This window comes from Emydura macquarii, unplaced genomic scaffold, assembly GCF_026122565.2.
Source record: "Emydura macquarii macquarii isolate MOO-44397 ecotype Brisbane River unplaced genomic scaffold, CSIRO-AGI_Emac_v2 contig_1390, whole genome shotgun sequence".
Classification (NCBI taxonomy): domain Eukaryota; kingdom Metazoa; phylum Chordata; order Testudines; family Chelidae; genus Emydura; species Emydura macquarii.
In genome coordinates this window covers 14,686,601-14,707,750 of record NW_027131527.1, presented here as the reverse complement: position 1 = coordinate 14,707,750, position 21,150 = coordinate 14,686,601, and the positions used below count along the sequence as shown (strand labels likewise).

The following is a 21,150-nucleotide window of genomic DNA, read 5'->3' as shown; positions in this document are numbered from 1 at the left end:
TGAGTGGTGACTTAAAGACAGAGAAAGTAGTTGCACTCTCATGTACCTGCATCCCAGATGGCTGAGGACAAAGGGACAGTAAATAAAGTAAATTTACCATCCACCCCAAAATGTTATTGTGAACATTGCATCATGACTCAGCATTGCCATATATTGAAGTGGCATATTTGTCAATTGTCACACATGAAGGCAATAAGGACACAATTGTTGCACTGCTCTTAATGTGATCTGAGATTGTGGCAGGCCCTCAAAATCCTAAAGCTGGCTCTAAAATCAGAGGCTACTGCATGTCAGAAGTGAGATGTGCTGCCATGTCCAAGGAGGGAGCTTCCAAGATACCAGTCCACATCATGCCTAGCTCAAACCACTATTCCCAGGCCTTTATTACATAACCATCAAAATTGTTCTCAGACTCTGAGTAAGATTGAGAATCAAACTATCTTTTTTCTTTACACTTTATCCAAAAATCTCAATGATTTTTAAAAAATAAAAGATGCCCCCTCTACTGGCCCTACAGTTTGATTGCTGCACCACTGTGACTGATGGACTGTCTGCTCCAGTGATGCATGGTATGTAAAAGCAGGGGGAAACATCCTGTCTAGCACAAATGTCTTTCTCATTCTACTGTGCTCTGAAATATGAGAGTGTGTATTTTTAAAACTCCTAATTGATTTGTACTGTTTTAGCCAAAAGAGATATTGGCTTTTTGGAGCATGAAAAGACAGTTGATAACTACTTCAAAGCAAGTCTTGCTGTAAGAAATGTTGTCATTCTCCTCCACCCCCACCACATTCCTGAACATGGTCAATTAATATTTCCCTCATGTCAGCCACGTGCCCATAGCAACATCTGTTGGCACTAATTAATTATATGACTCATAGTGGGCTGCAGGCTTCTCAACTCTGAAGCCCTGCCAGAGCCAGCCATCGATCTAGTGATGCTTTCCAACTTGACCTTGCAGGGATGTGCTGATTCTCTTTCCACATCCCCATTTACCCCATTTTATATACATTATTTATACTCTTCTTCTTAGGAGGTTGCCCTTTTGCAAAGTGGCTTTATTCACTTCTGAAATAGGATCTGAATGACAGGCTGCTAATTAATATGCTACTGCTACTTATGCTGGTATTCCAGGGCTTTTCTTATTGTCCAAGTGCAATGTGCTACAGAAACTTTCTTTTTTCCATACTCCCCAGACTTGATCCTCAAGCATTCTCTGTAATTATTTGGTTTGATAGCATTGTGTTCATTAAGGAAGTTGGTAAGCAGAATGGGGAAATAATACTATAAGAATGAGCTAAATCATCACATTGGAAAACTTAGTTTTATTCTACCCATCCTAGTTCTCATTGTGTAAACAAGACCACAGCATTGTTCAACATAAATGACAGACTTTGTTCAGTAGATGCCAAAGACTGGAGTATCAAGAGATATTGCAGATCAGGATTGAGGTTCATTGTCGCAATCCTATGGAGACTCAGGACAGGAATAGGAGGGGTAATGCAAGTCAAGGTCGATGTGCCCACTTGCAAAGAACATGTCTGCCTCTAGCTAGTGTATTAAATATTTCCTCAGGAAGTGAGATTAAACAGTCTGTATCCCAATATTCACTCCTTGTATAAATTGTAATAATCTTTGTACAAAGCATGCCTTGTTTGAGGTATCATTTGAAAACTTATAATTTGCTGGTCAATATTGTCCTGATACAATGTTGCCACACATTTATTGTAAAGTTATAAGATTCCATTGTATGGTGTTACTAAGACTCGTTCCAAGTCTGGGGAGTGTCCAAACCAGTTCCACAGAGACAAAAGGCAAGCTGGCTATTTAAGTGCCTATTTATTGGCAGGAAAGGGACATGGGCAAAAAAATGTACATCTTAGGGCACGTCTACACTTAAAACACTGCACCGCTGAGGATCTTTAATGTAGATGCTCTGAGGTGATGGGAGAGAGCGCTCCCATTGGCATAGCTAATCCACCTCCCCAAGAAGCTCCCTCGCTGACAAAGTGCTGTCTCCACAGGGTTAGGTCAATAGAACTGTCGCTCAGGGGTGTGGATTTTTCACACCTCTGAGCAATGTTGTTACACCGATATTGGTCTGAAGTGTAGACCAGACCTCAGCAAAGAAACAATATAGAGTTCCTGTCCAGGAAGACTGCCCGGCACCCTGCTCTCAGCTAGAGAAGCTTCTCGAAGGAGGACTATAAAAAGAAAGGGGAGACAACCCAAAAGGTCCTTCCCCTTCTCTCTACCCACGGCATTCATGACACCTGAAGATCAAAGGAAGCAGTGTTGGACTGGGGAAGAGAACTGGACTGAAAGAAGTTCAGTCAGTGGAACTACTGAAACATGGTAGGAGAAACTTTGCTTGGAATTTATGCTAGTTTGTTAGGCATTCATTACCTTTATTTTTCTTGTAACCAATTCTAACTTTTATGCTTCGTTACTTGAGCTCACATCGCAGCACTGAGCTTCCTCTTCACCACAAAGGAAGAAGCCCAGAAAACAGCGCCCACCAGATGACCGCTTCCCCACACAGAAGAAGGCTAAGGATGCAGGATTTTGCACTGGGGCAGCTCAGAGCCAGTGAGCCGAGCAACCCCCACATGGGCAGTTTTCGCCCGGGCATTGAGCCCCTCTGCAGAGTGCCCCCCACCTCCAGAGTGCGGAAGGGAACTGCTTCACCTTGTGGTGCCGTCGATGCTGGAGGTGTTTCCGGTGGTGGCCGACCTGTTGGCCATGCCCATCCCATGCACCCCGTCAGCCCGGACGGAATGGACGAGGGGTAGGGTGCCTGCATTGAGGGGAAAACCTCCAATGGATCTCCCCAAGTGGCTGCACACCTCACCGGACCCCCAGCGCACCTCTTCGCAAAATGGGTCACCGCGGAGATTGATCCCACCAAGAGGCCAATCCCCTGGGGCGCGTTCCCTGGCACCCAGGCGGTCTCTGAGGACGGAGCACTGGTACCAGAGGAACCCAGACAGCCCGAAGTGTCACTCACTATCGCCGGCACCACAGGCAGTAGCATTGATGAGTCGACACAGGTCCTGCTCGGTATCGGTCACCAGCACCAATGAGTTCGCCCGCGCATGGGCAGCATCGAACTCGGTCGCCGACATCACAGCACTCACCCAGGGAAGAACCCTGACGAACGCAGGCTTCGGTACCGAGAGGCTCCCAGTCACCCAGACGCTGATCCCACTCCTTTTCTTACCGCGGGCAGTCCTCCTCACCAAGTCGGTCCAGGCAGCAATGCCGCCAGTCACCGGAATCGTATTCCCCTTCTCCGAGACGTCGGTCAAGGAAGCGCCAGGATAGGAGGCACAAATACTGCTCCCTCTCCTCTTGGTACCGTGAGACGGTTGAGCTCCGAGCGACACTGGTCACTGGCAGGAGGGCCCAGTTCAAGGCCATGTCTGGGCTGATCAGGAACTTCTGGGCCTTTCCCCTTACAATGGCACTAGTCTGCCTACAGCTACTGGGCCATATGGCAGCGTGCACGTATGTGCTCTGCCACGCCTGCTTGAAGCTCAGACTGCTTCAGTTATGGCTGGCTTCAGCTTATGCCCCGAGCAGGCACCCTGTGGACAGGGTTGTTACGGTGTCCCCACAGGTCCTGGTCTCCCTAGAGTGGTGGTTAGACACCCCGAACAGTGATGGAGGGAATGCCCTTTGCAGACAGGGGCCCTGCCATGACTCTAGTGTCAGATGCTTCGTACCTGGGGTGGGGGTGCACATCAGCTCTGGTCGCAGTACCCAGGGGACCTCGTCGGAAGCAGACCAGGGACTCCACATAAATGTCAGGGAGCGTCGAGCAATCCGGCTAGCATGCACGGTGTTCCTTCCCTTCTTGAAGGGCAAGGTGATTCAGGTCCTAACGGACCACATCGCCGCAATGTATTATATCAACAGACAGGGCGGGGCTCGTTCCTCAACCTTCTGTCTGGAGGCAGTGGGTCTCTGGAATCTGGCAATAGGCCACGATTTTCACCTGGTGGCCTCTCACGTCCCTGGTATCAAGAATGCCACAGTGAACCGTCTCAGCTGGTCCTTTATACTTTCTCACGAGAGGTCTTTCCACCTGTCAGTCGCTGACATGATCTACTGGAGATGGGGGTTTCCCCAAGTGGAACTCTTTGCCTCCAAGGTCAACAAAAAGTGCGGCCAGTTCTGTCCTTTCAAGGGTGGGATGAGGGGGCCATGTTGGACACCTTCCTCATTCCCTGGTCGGGGGACTGCTGTACGTCTTCCCTCCCATTCCGTTAATATACAAAGTCCTATTAAAGATCAAGAAGGACAAGGCGAGAGTCATTCTTATTGCACCTGTGTGGCTCAGGCAGCACTGGTTCACGATGCTCCTGGAGCTCTTGGTTGCCCTTCCCCTGGAGCTATCAAGGTGGCACGACCTACTTTCCTAGGACCAGGGGCACCTTCTGCACCTGGACCTGGAGTCCCTCCACCTGACAGTGTGGAGGCTGAATGGGTTCCATATGTGGGTTCTCACATGTGCCGTATGTCAGAGCTGGAACTGTTTAAAGTAGTCTCTGTCGACCTGCATTATGTGTAGTCCACGTGGTGCGTCTGAGGTCTTATGAGACTGTGCGGGTCGACACCCCCTAAGTTCTCTCTTGTTGCTGCATGGCTAGAGTCGGAACACCTCTCCTCTTCCCCACCTTTTGATTTGTGTAGTTAAAAAAGGGGTTTAAAAGGTTTATCGTTGTAGATGGCTTTTTTATAGTAAGCTGTAGTTATACCATTTTAAGTTAGTCAGTCTACCATCGTTTGATTCCATCTGCGGCGTCCTACCCATTCTGGAGGATTATGCCCCGACAAGCCGAGTTTAAGAACTGAGCTTCATGCCCACGATCCTGCTCAGTAAATGACAAGCGCTAATGCTGTTTTTACCGTCTTGGTGAGACCCACATTGTCGCCCGGTGTTCATTTGCCGATCCTTCCCATCCCGAACTTGTGAAGCTAGAGAACTTAGACTATGTAAACACTTCATGGAGGAGGCAATGCGTTCGCATGTGCACTTGGAGGTGGCACTGACGGACCCACCGGAACACCTGGCCATACCGGTGGTGAGTGTGTCCACCGCTAGGGCAATGGCAGCGGTACCGGCTAAAATCCATCATGCTGATAAGAAGCACAGCTATGGACAAACAGGTGGATCCCTAAGAGGGACTGCCTCCAAGCACAGCGTTATCTCCCCAAGCTGAAACAAGCCAGGTGAGAAGTCGTGCACTGACACAACATCTGTTCCGAAGAAATCTAAAGTGGAGTGGAAGACCAAACATCATGATGGACTGGAGCCCTCTGCTGCCTTGACCACCGATGCACCACCAGAACTCCTGGCTCCATCCGCTCTTCTGGGTCCGTCTGGCTTATGCCCAGTACCGTGCGCATTCCCAGCACCATGCGCAGTGGGCTGACTATTGCCCTACATGCCCACAGCAGAACTAGTTCTGCCTCTCAAGAGCTCCCCGCCACAGCACAGATCACCTGGTATTGTGCAGCCTCCATCTCTGGTGGACGAACGCTATCCACATATGGAATCCACGTAGGGACCAGCCCTTGAAGAAGAAAGGAAGGTTATTTACTGTAACCGATGGTTCTTCAAGATGTGTGGTCCCTATCTGGATTCCAATCCCACTGCCTTTCCCCTATGCTGCGGGCTCGGTGCCTGTTAATCAGAGGGAACTGAGGGAGTGTCAACCCGTGCAGTCTTCTAAGACCTCAGATACACCACATGGACTATGCATAATGCACATGGGGGTCGAAAGAGACTACTTCAAACAGCTCCAGCTCATGGTGCACATGTATACTCACGGATGGAATCCAGATAGGGACCACACATCTTAAAGAACCTCCCTGTCTGCGCTGTGGTTTACACTGAGACTTTTTTTAAAAGCTCAAATGTAATAATTTCATATTTATTTGCTTTTCTGCAAAACCAGTTAATAAAATTGATAGAAAAATGAATGATGATGAATTTGTGATAAATTATGGTATTTTTATTTTGCGTTGTATATAAATTTGAGAAAATGGTGGATGGATCATTTAAAATGTTTATGATGCTAGACATTCTACCACACTGACGTTCATATTGCTTCATTGCATCTGTGATAAAATAGATACATGCGTATCTTCTACAGCCCCTTCAAAAATCTAGGAGGATGCAGGAAATAACATTTAAGGGGTCATTCATCACCTTATCAAAAGCATAAGGATTACACTGCATGTCAGTGGGGAAGGAGAAGTAGGTCAGAGCCAAATGTGTGCTTGCAGAATGAAACAAATGATCCAAATATCCATCTGACATGTTCTTTGTCTTTCTGATTTTGAAGCCCTGGTGTGAGGTGTATGCTTGGGAAAGTACAATGTCTTCCCTCTCTTCCCCTCTCAGTAATTTTTTTCTATGCTTGCTATGGAACTCCTCTGGAGCACATCTTAATCATAGAACACCTGTGCAATAATTAAACCTCTTGTTCATCGTCTGGCTAGCATGCCTTAAAAGCCATTAAAAGGGAGCAGCTTTCTAGTTTTGACAGAAGGTGATGTGCATGATAAGAAGCTGCTTCTCTGGATCAGCACCTGTCTGCCTGCTCTTTCTGCAGTCCTTTTACATTATTGCTGGAAAGTTTCCAAACGTCATTAAATCTCTGTCAGATAATCATTGGGGTAGCAAAGCCTGGAGAGAATAATAACCAGAGTAAAATCATTTTTGGCACTGAAATGCTTCAGAAAACATATTTTGAATGTGAAAATAGAAATCTATTAATTGAACTAAAGTCCCAGAATTTGACATGTTGCCAGATTGTGTGTGTTTGATTGCAAGTTTGTATCTTACCTTCCATGTCGACAGAGGATTTTTAACTTCGAGGATTATGTTGAAATTTAGTTTTGTCACAAATGGAATTAGTGTGGTTTTCTCTTAATGTAGTCTTTAAGAGGTATTTGCCCAAAATTTACTACTATTGGCAAATTCTTCTCTAGACAAACCTTTGCTAGGAATAGCAGGGGTGTGGCTCAGAACTAAGAAGCATTGGCATCTCTGTTTGGATGGTCCAAGGGGAAAAGGTGAGTGATGCTAATTAGGATTGAGGTGCATTAGACAGCTCATTGAGGCCCTGGAATTAGCAGGGTGTTTCATGTAACACTTCAGGTTCTCCAGCAGAGCTGTGTGGGGACAGATGGTAAAGGGCAAGCCCGGAGCTTTGCAAAGCTGTACTGTACTTGGTGCTGTCGGTTGCACACATTCATGAACCCTAAAATTCACTTCCATTTTTATAAATCATTTTTGTCCTGAATAATTTTGCCATCAATCACTTTGATCCACAAGATCCTTTAATCACCTTAAATGCAAACCAGCTAGAAGTAGTCCAGAAGTTCAGCTATTTAGGTTCTACAGCGACTTCCAACCGCTCACTGGATGAAGAACTAAGTGTTCGTATTGGAAAGGCTGTCACCTCCCTTAGTAGACTAACTAAAAGAACTTGGAACAACCCAAAGTTTACCATCAAGACTAAAATGCTAGTGTGCCGAACTTGTGTCTTCAGCACTCCCATGTATGGTGGGGAAACGTGGACAATTTACACTTATCAGGAGAAAAGGTTAAAAAGTTTCCATTTATGCTGCTTATGCCATGTACTCAACATCAAATGGCAAGATAAAGTTACCAACGCAGAGGTTCTTCAAAAGGCAAATGTACCGCGTGTGACAGCCCTGCTCAAGCAAAGACGACTGCACTGGCTGGGCCATTTGAGCTGGTTAGAAGATGGACACGTACCTAAGGACCACTATATGGGGAGTTGTCAGAGGGAACAAAAACAACAGAACGTCCCAACTTCGCTATAAAGATACATGCAATCGAGATATGAAGGGATTTGGAATTAATCCTGACTGATGGGAAACCTTGGCAAGTGATGGTAACAAGTGGTGCCATTCTCTCCAGCGGGGCATCAAAGTCCATGACAGGAGCTGGCTCCTACAGCTTGAAAAGAAAAGAGTTTGTAAGAAGCAAGCGGCTCCCAGTCCAGGTATACACATTTGAAATAACTGCCAAAGATTATGCAAATCTTGGATTGGACTCGTGTCACATGAGACATTGCCAACCATCTACATCATGAGCTGCAATTTCCACATCTCTCGCGGACGAAAGGATGCCAATCAAAGATCATCGTCAGAGTGATGAATCATGATGATACTTTGCTCTTCTATAGCATATTCCATCACAGGCTCTGAAAATACTATACAAACATGAATTAAATTATACAGAACTCCTGAGAGACAGATAATTAGCATGATCTTCATTTGGCAAACTGACAGTCTGAAGTACAGAGAGGCTTTGACTTGCCCAAAGACCCCCAGAAAGTGCCTTCTGATCTCTCTACTTTGATTTAACTTTCAGAGCATCCTTTTTTCTTCTAGGAAACCATTCATCCTTTTGTGTAGACCTTGAAACAGCTGTGGGTAGATGAGGCTATGGATAAATTTTAAAATGAACAAATAGGTTGCTTTATGCTGTTAGTTCAGATTTTAGGGGGGTTGTATTCATTTTAAGAAATGCCATTGCATCTTCCTCTGCAATTTAATGGGTTGGCTAATGTTTTTTTATTTTTTTGAGGGAAATCCCTCCCTAACCTACTGCTGCTTTTCAGAGAGAGAATGAAAACTCTCAAGTTTTACATTGTTCTCGTTTTAAAGGTTGCCCCTATCACTGGGCCCTTGTACCTCACTAACCTGGCACTGCTTGAGTTGTCCCCAGAGAGGGGAAGGTGGAGTGGTGGGTATACAGTTCCTAACAGAATTTCTGTTCTCCCACCCTCTCTGAAAAGTAACATAGGATTGAACCCTCTGCACTGACTAGCCAGATGCTTTGGTGAAATCTGGGATCAATAACCACCTCTCCCCTCCCCACTCCACCCCCCATTACGCTCTTGAGAATAGTGAACTTACACCAGAGGATTCTGCTTGGCCAGTTTTGTTTATTCATATCAGGTGAGCAGATTAACATGCAGGTGAATGTCTGTTGTGCTGTCTTCCAGCATCACACCTCTTAGTGCCTCAGTACTTGTCTTTTTAATCCTGATTTGGTGTTCAATGATTCTTTCATATACTTGAATGCAGCTCCTGATCAGGACCAGTGAGGTCAGTGGTTCCCAGCTGTGGCCCACGAGGTCTTTCAGAGTGGCCCGCCGCTCCTCTCCTGCTGGCTGCAGAAGGGAGCTGCCATCTAAGGACTCAGGTGGAACGTGTTGCTGTGGGGCTACAAGACCGGTGCAGGCTCCTTGCTGCAGCCAAAGGGATGAGATCAGCGCTCCTCTCCCCCTTGCTGTTGCAGGGAGCACAGCAAACTTCTCCCCCTAGGTCCATAGGCGCTGGGGTCCCTGCTGGAGCCAGAGGGAGGGGAGATCAGTGCTCCCCTCCCCAGCAGAGAGCAAAGCACTCTGCCTGGGTCCTTAGGTGCTGGGGTCTCTGCTGGAGCCAGAGGGAGGGGAGCACTGATTTCCTATCCCCCTGGCTGCAGAAGGGAGCCACTGCCTAGGTACCCAGGTGAAGTGCACTCCGCTACAGGACCCGTGCAGTTTCTCTGCTGCAGCCAGAAGGAGAGAAGATCAGCAAGGAGACAGCCTCTGTGCTGAACTACTTATGTCTGGCTACAGTGGGGGGTGGCACGGCTGGTGGAGCAGCCAGGACCTACCGTGCTTGAGGAGGGGCAGGACTCTAAAAATCGGTGCCTTACAGAGGGGCAGGCCACCCACCCTGACTTAGCTGCCAGGCCATGTGCTTCAGTGTGTGGTGACAGTCACTCATCTACACTAGTGCTTTGTCTGCGAGTGTGTGACATACTGTGAGTAATTTGTAGGTGTAAAATAGTGAATGCAAAAATGAGCATAGTAGCATCAAAAATGTTTCATTTAAATATGTAGTGATTTGTAGTTCTTAATGGTGTGTACGTCAAAACATTTTTTGAGTTGATAAACCCCTTCAGGGGTTGTAAAAATGATATTTGTGGCCCTCAAGCCAAAAAGGTTGGGAACCAGTGAGCTAGGGTAGTGGATGTGGTTGGTGGAGTTGATGGCTGCTGTCATGGTATGCACAGCAGCTGAGCCTTTCTATCTGTAGCCCCCTCTTCCTTTAACCCTGAATTTGATACCCTAGCATAAGCAGTCTCTGCATCTCTGCAGTGTCTGATATTTTTGTCCACTGATTCCCAGCACTGTGCCTTGTGTGTGCAAGGTGCTGGTTTGCTAACTCTGTGCTGCATTTCAGAAATTCATTTTTATAAGACATGCACACCAACAAGGATAGAGCAAAGTCATCCCAGCACACTGCATACATGTATTTCTCTAAGAGATCTTAACAAATGTGTAGCACCTGCATAGTGGAGAGAAAAGAGATTTCTGTATTAGCCTACCATCTACCATGGTAGGCATTTGATTTTTTTTTAATACTTGCCCCACCTCTTTTTCCCCTGCTTCCCAAAAAAGAGAGTCCATATTTTTGGAACTTGCCTCAGGCTGAAACACTTGTGTCCATCATATCTTTGAAAAGGGTAACTGTTTTTTAGGTTAATCAGTCACAGGCTAATGACGTAATATGTCTCAGCTAGACTGCAGTGCTGATTCACCGGGGACAATTTTGTACTGTTAATCTACAATAGCCCTATCCTAAGGCGTATTTACGTGGTTGGAGTTTGCAGCAGACTGAGCTCCCTGCAGACTGTTGTGTGTTTTGGATGTGTGTGCGTGTGCATTTTATCCAGAGATAATGCAGCTCTTTGGTGGTGGTTTTTAATTGCAAGGCATTGCAATGAGTTCTTCTTTTGGCATTTTGAATATTGAGACTGTCAGCAGAACTGCTTGAACTCTTTATGTAATTTTGGCCATGCTACTTGAGATAAAGCTGTCTAATTTATCAGTAATCCTGACAATAGCAGCAAAATCCAGACCGAGCAGCTGAAAGTGCAATCTTGAAAGATTACAGGAGGGAAGTTTTGAATATCATTGCCCCCTTCCCTTCTCTAGATACCTTTTCTTTTGTCCTCCTGCTGCCCATTGCCTCTTCAGCCAAACCCATTAATACTTCTCATGCTTGTTGCACCCATGATAGATGATTCAAAAGCACCAGTTTGTGCTGGCATTTTGACTTTTCATAAATGGAGCTGAAGTGCTTTGCTACTGCCTTTATGTGAATTAGCTCTGTGATTTACCACTACTGTTCCAAGATTTGAAAATAAGGTACCAACTTATTCTGGGAATGTTGTCTAGAGGAAACTACAGGACATAAGTAATATGATGATGAGCGCTTACAGATGCCTAAGATAAGTAAGGCATTGAAAAGTAATGTGGACACAGTTATACTTTACTTTCACTTCATCTTGAAATGTTTGAAATTATTTTTACAATAAATAATTATTTTTAAAAATACAGAAAAGAATTCACCTAATTTTGATTTAATTTTGATTATGGCTTCTTTTAAAAGGATACTGTTGAGGTTTGCACTGAAGTTTGACATAACATTTTTGCTTACACTTGCAATGTTTAATTATGTGTGTGTGTAGTTACCAAAACAAATACTTCAGTGTTCCATCTTTTTTTGTTATAAAAACTGCCAGGATGCACCCTGCAGTGTAATCTGTGCATAGTAGAGTGGAATGAACCTTTAGACAGGAATAGTTTTATTTTTAAACTTCCAACAGGAATGACTAACATGAGAGAGACCAGGACTATAAAAATGACAGTCATTTTGATTCTAAAGGCACGTCTTCACAAATTCGCTGCCGTCAGATTGATTTGTCTGGATCGATTGAGCTGTCAGTGAAGACCCACTCAATCGATCCGGAAGTCGACTTGTTAAAACCACCCCCTCAAGTGGTGCAGCACAGTGAAAATGCTGCGCACAATGGAAGCTAAGAAGTCGATGGGAGTTACGCAAGCTATGTAACTCCTGTCGACTGCTGCCAAATTTTAAGGTAAGTAGACCAGGCCCAAGTCTCCTTGGCTCAGAATTAATCACAGACTATACTGTGTAGTATGGGGAGAAATTTATAAATGTTTTTTAATATAATAATCTGCTGAAGGGAATTGGGCCCTTAAGTGCCTGCTAGTGTGTGCCATTAAGATGCAGCCTGTTTTAAGAAGGTGCAGGAGGCATTCTGCTGGCTGGTGTGGGAGGAAGGGTAGACATGGCTCTGTATATTCTCTGTCCCCTTTTTTGGCTAGTTGATCCTGTGAGAAACAATTAAGTAATAGCTCCTGCATTCTCTCAAATGTATTATAATTGTGTGCCCCTCCCCATCCATAAGTAGTTTGCATAAGGGGAGATGGAGGCTGCTTATTCCCTATTCACTGTCACTGTTTGCCTGCGTAAGGGGGAGAGGATCAGAACATAAATAATCTGCAACACTGCATTTACCCACACCCCACAAATTTGGCTCAGCACAGTAGATCTCTTAGACTGCTGGATTAAAAGTAAAGGGATGTGTCTGTCATCTGATTTCCCTCGGAGGCTTCCTCTGTTATATTCCTTTCAGAGTATCTCTTTTCGAAGGCTCCGACATCTGTCTATGGGCATCCATGTTGTGCTTATCACTGGTATTTTGGGTGGCATTACCTACCTCTGTCTTTGTTTGTTTGATTAAGGACACTCTGGGACCCAATTTGAAACGTGTACAACATATTCTCCAGCTCCAAGTCAATTTTTTTAGGGGGAAGGTAGAAGACACTTGAGCTAATAAGAGTAGATTTGCTTAGCATGGTTTTGATGGTGTAAATCCAAGAAATGCAAAAGCAAGTATGGTGTTGATTATGTGAAGTGACCCCTGCACCCATCAAATCCACCTTCATTTGCAATATTTAAAAATGTTTATTGTTTATTCTTGTTTATTCTTGAGGCAATGCAACAGTTAATCTTTCAGTGTATGTTGGATTTATGTTCTTTTGCTGAGCCTCAGACCCGATTCCAGTCAAATGGCTCAGCTTTTAGTAACCATGTTGATCTCTTCTGCTAGCTGCTACCTATTGATCTGTGATTGTTCCCCCAGTCTTTAGCAAGGTATGTGATTTTGAGAACTGAGCAATTGGGAAGGGAGTAGGGATTGGACAGTGTTTGGGGTTTTTTTGGGTTACCACACTTCCCATTTAGAACACAACATACTCTAACCATCATTTTCCATGCCCACTGAACAGATGGCTGAAGTATGTTACAGAAAGCATTTCATTGGCCACTTCAGCTCTCACTGAGCACACTTCCTCGAAGGTGTGGAGGCCAAGGGGAATTTTCTTTCCCAGCTCTGCCTTGGTTCTTACCAAGACACACAGAGGCAACAGTCAAAGAGGGAGAGTGATCCTAGAAACTGTTTCTGGTAGCAGAGGTCCCTGAATATTTTATATCTTAGTTCAACCAGGAAATCCCACTTTGATATTTTGAAGATTTTGGAGGATGATCCCGCTCTAGGTGCTGAAAGACCTCTTTCATAATTGTATTTGAGGAAGATCCCAGGCCTTCCAGTCACTCTCTTGTTTTTACCCATAGTTAATGTTGCCACCTCTGTGGTACAAAATACCAGGACATCAGGGATGATCCTGAGCCCAGAAGACTGGACAGCTAGCAGTAGCCCTTCAGATTTCCCAGAACAGCTACTTCAAAAAAGGGATGATTCTGGGAAAACCCAAACAGATGGCAGTGCTACCCAGGATCAGTATTTGTGGACTCTGATGGCTTCTGTCACTGGAACCCTGAGGGAGTGAGGAAGTGTCAATAAAAGTGTAGAAATCTTGAAATAAAGGCAGGAAAAATGGCTATGGTAGTACTTACAGCATGTTTACTTTCCGAATGTACAGCTTTATTACTAAAACCCAGGCGTTTCAGCAGTGTTCTTCCTGGGGAGAACACACACATGCTTTCGCTCTCTCAAAAGAGCCAAGGGAGTAGAAAGCACTTCACTTCTTGCATCGTGTGAATGGAGAGCCCCTGACCTGGACCATACCTACCTTACTGACAAAATGACTGACACTACTTGAGATTTTTAAAATTAATAAATAGTAATAAATAATGCTGCCACTTATTACTTTGAGATCAGTTATTTATAAATTAAACCAAACTGCTATATTGAAAGATTGTATAAGTAATTATTTTGAAAGGATTGCCATTATAAATTGTTTTGTATGTGGATTTGATTTCAGGGGGCTGCTGTTGGGACTAGACTATCCCAACATTTAACTTTATTTGCAGAGTTCATGGAATTTTGTGTATTATTTTTCCCACAAAAATAAATGTGTGGTTTTTCTCTTTAAAAATAATTTTAAAATGCCAGCATGTCCAGATTTACTTTATAACGATCTCTGTTATCTAAGCAATGATGGGGTGATCATTTTTTATGGGGAAGCAGATTTGTATTTTCTTTTTCCAGGGGAAGGGGTTATAAGGACCAGTGTGTGTGTGTGTGGGGGGGGGGGGTGGTTAAAAGTGTATTAAAACCTTGACAGAGTTATGGGTTTTAAAATTTTCTTATGGCTAGTAAATTTCAGGCCAGTTGGCAGTAAGTCTGGTCTGGAGATGTAAATAAAATTATTCTTCATATCTTCAGAGTAATCAAAGCAAAAAGAGAAAGGAATCATTTTACTGTCACCAATGTTTGTCAGTGAGACACTTGGATCCTCAGTGTTCTGCTCTGAACTTCAGAAGCTCCTGGGAATGTACATAGTCTTTATAATTGTATAGAATGGAGTTTGTGCTGTCTTAGTTATTTCTCATCTTTCCTTCCTCCTACTGTTTAGATACTTTATTAAAATACCTCATTTTAAATGGTGTGCTAGTAATGTCAGAGGTACAGCTGCATTTCAATTAAATTCCTGCTAGCTGAGCCATATCCACCCACCCCTCAAAATTCTGCACAACACAACAGGAGTAGATGACAAAAATTATGAACAAGAAAAGTGTTTCTCCTGATCTCGAGTAATAGACCACAGCAGATTCCCCCACTGAGGTGGATAGATTGGTGAAAGAGCTGTAATTGAGCTTGTGCAAGGATCTAGCCAGGAAGAGCACTTAGCACATGGGAAATTAGGGTTTGGGAGTGACCTCATTCCAGTGTCTAGGGGGCTAGAAGCATCCCAGGAGTGAGACTGAGTGCTAATGGAGGACGACTTGGCTAATGCACTGCTTGGGAAAGCAGCTCTCTTCAACTCAAATGGATTGGGCCATGCGGGGACAGCATAACTCTCTTATTAGAAAAAAAGAGTAGCTAAGTATGAAGAAATGGGTAACAATCTTAAAATCAGTCTCCTCATACTGACCTGAATTTCTGACTTAGTTAGAAGCAAAATCTATCCCCTTTTTTATTCATGTTTATGAGAATGCAGAGACCACTATTGTGGGAGAGCCTCCTGCCTGGAAATAAATCTGAGATCCTCCTCAGCAGGGTAACTGCCTTCTGTCAATGCCAAGTGCATACTTATAAATTACCTTTTAGTGACTTAGATACAGTTTCTCTAACTTAATAGGAGTATGAATGATGAAGTTGGTAATTCCACCACTAAAGCCCTGTTAGAAGTAAGTTGGCAGTGGGTTCTGGTTAGAGGTATAGTAGATTCTAAAAGAAGAGAACAGAATTAATAAATGGAGGTAAAATGTTTTAAGTTACTAATTTAAAAAAAAAGTCGTGCAGATATTGAGAAGATCACCTATGAACTGGCTGATTGAGTGGTAATGGGATACAGAGCCTTTGTCATGTTGGTCACTGTTTTGAATCTATCCTGTGCTGGTAGTGAGACTAACCAAAAAGTTTCTATGTAATAGTTTGGAGGCTATGAAATAAACTGGTGGACAAATGTCAGACAAACTGGTAGTTTCACATAGAGGTGCAGAGGGTTGGATTAGCCGTTATGACTGAACTACCCTCCAACTCCTGGAGTTGGTGTATCCAGGCCACAGCTATTAAATCAGGCAGCTTTCACCAGAACTAAATTCACTTGAAAATCAAATCAAGAATTGTCCCATGAGTATTTCAGATACAGTTTCATTACAGACATGGGTATTTGCAATGCAGAACAAATTTGCCACAGCCAGCAATAGAAGTAAATTGTATACGTCAGTGCTGGGGAAACTTGCACACATTTTGGAAAGGGGAACATGCATCCTCGTGGCCACTAGGACAGTGATTCCCAAACATTTTCACTGCATGACCCATTTTCAGATGTGTTGTTTCCCACCATCCCAGACAGCATGGAAGTTGCAGTTTAAAAATGGTGTCCTCCCTGCATTGTGACCTCACATGCACTGTACATGCAAGGTCATGCTGCAAGGAGGATGCCATTTTGCTTTACAAAATGGCGTCCTCTGGCTCCCATGACCTCACGCATACATGGTGCATGTGAGGTCATGCTGTGTAGAGGAGGCCGTTTTGTAAAATGGCATCCTCTGCACGCTCGGGATTGCCATGACCCCATCTGCTGAAGAAGCGACCCCACTTGGGGGTCATGACCCACAGTTTGGCAACTGCTGCGCTAAGTAAATCTTTGGGTTTAAGATGATTACATATGCAAGAATCAATGAAGGGCAGGCTTTAAAGGGCAGGCTTTAGTCTTTTCCTGGCCATTCGTGTTCCCACGTTTCATAATGGCAGGAAGACCTGTATGTGACTCTCTTGAGCCCATCTGTGTTTACACGGACAGATATAAAATTTGGTGGGGGACAGGCGGAATGAGGGCTCCATGGTGGGGAGACTGTACCACTCTGGCCCCAGATGACCCTCAGCATTGGGACATTAAAATGAGTTTGAAATTAGTATATTTATTGGAAAACTTTCCTTAGGCATCACTGGCATTTTAATGTTGAGCAATTTCCTGCATCTTAATGGAATGGGAAAAACACTTTACATTTCAACATGATGCATTTCCAAGAAATATTGCTGAACTTTCCTATAATGAATTCTGATGTCACTTTTTTGTCTGGCTCATACATGGCTCATACAAAATCACTGGAGTGGCTCCCTCATGGACTGTATTTTGGCTTTTTTTCCCCCTTTGCTCTTGAAAGTGTTGAATAAAGAAGGGCTCAGTGGTTCAGGGGTTAGATAAACAGCCTTTCACCTCTGGTGTGCAAATTTGAATTTGGATCAAACTGGCCACAAACATTGCCTTCTGAGGACTATTTGACTAATGTGAATGATCTGGTCTCAATCTAGTTTCCTATGGACATTGCAAAAACTAATTGTAGTTAGCCCAGACTGTCCCCCTTGTTGGTGATCTCCACTAAGGGTTGGAATAAGCCTGGAGATTGAACTAATTTCTCATATCTAAAGGTGTGATCCCTCTAGTTCAGGGCTGAGACAAGTGGATGAGATGGGGTGGTGGAAGGTTGTACTGCCACCGTACTGTTCATACTCCAGGAATTCAGTTTTCCTAAACTGTTCATCTGGCATCCTTTAACGAAGGTTAACTTCACTTTCTATCAAAAAAACAAAACAAAACCCAAAAAACCAAGAAGCCCTCTTCTGAAAAATCATTCTACTAAATGTAAAACACATACAGAAGTAGAACTAAATGTCAGAAGAAACTTTCCAAGGTTGATTTTTATAGGCAGGTCTGCAAACATGCCTCAATTTGTTTTGTTTGGACATTCTTCATGGGTTCTAACTTCTCTCTTTCAGATGTTTGAGAACTTCTACTTTGGAGAACTGCAGCTAAATTCAGTCCATCTTTCTCAGAGGTTCTCCACAGACAGCTCTGGTTACTATGCTACATCTGGGCAGCTCACTTTCTCTTGAAATAACTCAGCTGCTCCAACAGATCTGCTTTGCACCCAGAATTGCATACTAAAGAAGATGTTGATTAAAGGGATTACATTAATTTTGGAGCCTTATCAAATATGAACAGAGATCTTGTCTAAGGATTCAGCAAAGACTGGGATGTCGTATTACTTCATTAAAGAATCATACACAATCTGCGATGCTGCACTTTCTTCGTGGAACTCTCCTGCGTCCCTTCTACAAACATCCCATTTCCCTATCCTCTCAAAAAGCCTTGGACTCTTCCTGCCTCCACTTCACACAGCTTTTTCATCTCTCAACACTTGTGGTTTTCAGGTTTCTTCTACTTGGAAGCTAGCTAGCATCTTCAGAACGAAGGGTGGTTGTCGGCAACCTTTTATATGTCATTTTTGTTTTTATCAGACGTTTGATGCCTTTTTACAAGTTTACAAAAATAATATTTATTTCTCTCCAAACGTTGCAGTCTCTTTCCATCAGGCAAATATTTGTCTCTCCTAGCCTCCCATCTTAGCCTTGTTTCTGATGGAGCAGAAGACACATCTCCAGTTTGTTTACTTCCCTAGTTCAAAGCCCAGTGAGTCAGTGGAAAGATTTCCATTGAAATCAGTGGACTTTGGATCAGGACTTATATGAACAGGAATGTTACATGTGCCTGTTTATATTTGTCAATCAACTTCTTGTCTTAGACCAGCAGAGAGAGTGCAATCAGCTTTTTGGGTGTTGCACCAAATATTGAGTATTTTGTTTTTTAAAAGGGCAATTGTAACTCTCAAAATAAATGTTTAAAATCCAGAAGAGCTCCCCAGACCATAAGAAAACAATGTTAAGTTAAGTCATTACTTGGGGCCCAACAATTTGACAGTGTTTCTGTAACATTAGTGAAGTGTTTAGTAATGTTAAGAACCAAAAAAATTAATTCCTGTAAAAAATAGCATTTAACTCTTGTTGCATTAATAAAGCTATTAATAACTTTTGGTAAACTTTTAGCACTTGTATTAAAGCATTTACAATAAGTGCAGTGAGAGCTGTTTTAAGCTATCATTCTTGAGGCTGTCAAAATCAGTTATTTATTGTAAATGGTTTTTTTGATAAAGGAGCAAAATTATTCTTATTATGGTTGGAGATATATTGAGAGAGCCTCTTAAGACAATTTACTTAAATAATATTGCTCTGTTTTATAGGTTTTATTTCATGTTAGCTGGGGATTGTATCTTTTCAAATTTAGTAAAAGGAGCAACAGTCTTTTTTCACTAGGAAAGTTGTTTAAAAACTGATCCTTGTTTCTTCATTTTGTATCAAAACATTCCTTTGCTCAGAAAATCAGAAATGGTTTTAATATTCACCCTTTATTCTGAAGCTACATGTACTCTATTGTAATACCTTTTTCTCCAGCTCTCTTCCCATGTTGCCCAAGGCCATTGCACACTTATTCTCCAGTGGGAAGAGCCTCTTCCAAAAGCACCGTTAAAGCTGCTTAGCTAGTAAAGCATGTGTACTCACCCTTAGACCTACTCCTGTGAGATGCTGAGGGCTCTCAACTCATGTTGGTTTCAGCTTTCAGCATCTTGCAAGAAGCACTCAGCATATTTCAGGATCAGGCTGTTAGTCTTCCATCCAAAAGTGCAGACCTCAGTTTTCTTTTTGCTGTAGAAAGATGTACATATAAAAGCTTCTTAACATGTTTTATTTTTAACATCTGTAACTAAGAAGCTGTTCATGCACTTAGTAATACACTTCAATCTAAATATTAAAGCTCTAAAGGACACTGAGTACTATTTTTATTCCTCTTTGTAAGCAATTCCCTCTTAGAAGCTTAGCAATAAAATTTCCTTTCCAACTAGTTTTGTCCTTTGTCTAATATTCATTTTTTCTTGCTGCTTTTCCTCATTGAGATCATCATTGATATAGCTGGTTTTGATTATGTTGGGCCAGATCCTGCCACCCTGACATGCTAAGTGCAGTTTCTTACTCCATGTGTAATTCCACTGTGAAACCAGAGGGACTAATGGTTCTACTCCCCATGAGTAAGGATGGCAGATTATGGCCCTTTGTGAACAAATACTGTATCAAGTGAGTGAGCACAACTGTAGGAGAGGCATTAACTACTGATGCAGCACAAAACACTGTTTGTATAGGTCCTATATAAAGTGGCAATTAAAAAAAATTTTTTTGACACATGCTTGACTCTTAAATATGCCCAATCAAGATATTTCTTATCCAAACATAACTATTTTAAGGTTGTAAAATGTTGGCATTAAAGCTGCTCAGTGGTTTTAGCTTGGTATGACTTAATTCATTAAATGTTTCAATCTCCTGTGAAAAATTAAGGGTGAGTTTCTGCCACCCTCTTACAAGGTGTGTAAATGCTGCACCAGGCAAGAGTTAAAAGGTTAAAGGGTAACTTTGGACTCAGGCAATCCTGCCTCACTGGAGCTGTGAGGCATACCAATCTTGGAGGAACCTTAAAAGTGAAAAGTCCAGTTGAGAAGGGCCTAGCCCTTGGAGATGGACAGACCTCTCCCCACTAGTTCCCAGGAACAAGCACTGTGGAAGATGATGGTGGGAGAGAGTTCCTGTAAACACTGCCTGATAGCTCTGAGGACACTGAGCCAGGAAAAAGGAGTCAACGGTGACATAGCAAAGTTTGCAGATGATACAAAATTACTCAATAGTGAAGTTGAAAGCTGACTGCAAAAAGTTACAAAGGGATTTCACAAAACTGGGTGAATGGGCAACAAAATGGCAGATGAAATTCAATGTTAAGTACAAAGTAAGGCATATTGGAAAACTTAATCCCAACCATACATACAAAATGATGTCATCTTAACTGCTACCACTGAGAGAAAAGATCTTAGAGTCATCCTGGATAGTTCTCTGAAAACATAAGGTCAAGGGGCACCAGCAATCAAAAAGCTAACAATGTTGAGCACCATGAGGAAAGGGATAGAGGGTAAGACAGAAAATATCATAAGCCACTAAATAGATCTATGGTATACCTATATAGTATACCTTGAATACCAAGTGTAGTTCTGGTTGCCCTATCTCAAAAAAAGATATACTAGAATTGGAAAAGTGGAAGGGTAACAAATATGATGTGGGGCATGGAATGACTTCCATATAAGGAGAAAATACAAAGACCAGGATTGTTTATCTTAGAAAAGAGAGGATGAAGGAAGATATGATAGAGGTCTATAAACTCATGACTGGTGTGGAGAAGGTGAATAGGGATGTGTTATTCACTCCTTTGTGTAACAGAAGATCCAGGGGTTTCCCGATGAAATTAACAGGCAGCAAATTCAAAATAAACATAAGGAAGTACTTCACACAACACACAATCAACCTGTGGAACCTGTTGAAGAGGATGTTAT

The 21,150-nt window shown here is 43.1% G+C and overlaps 1 protein-coding gene across 5 annotated transcripts in view; it reads left to right on the top strand.

Annotated features, from left to right (window-relative positions):
* Positions 1-19,977, top strand: part of ASCC1 (activating signal cointegrator 1 complex subunit 1) — a 75,792-nt gene extending 55,815 nt beyond the window's left edge. For all 5 annotated transcript variants that reach the window (XM_067552713.1, XM_067552714.1, XM_067552716.1 and 2 more), the window contains exon 10: positions 17,663-19,977. In XM_067552713.1, coding sequence (XP_067408814.1) covers positions 17,663-17,779 — 117 coding nt within the window. In that variant the 3' untranslated portion in view covers positions 17,780-19,977. The remainder of the gene's footprint in view (positions 1-17,662) is intronic.
* The last annotated feature ends 1,173 nt before the right edge of the window (positions 19,978-21,150 follow it).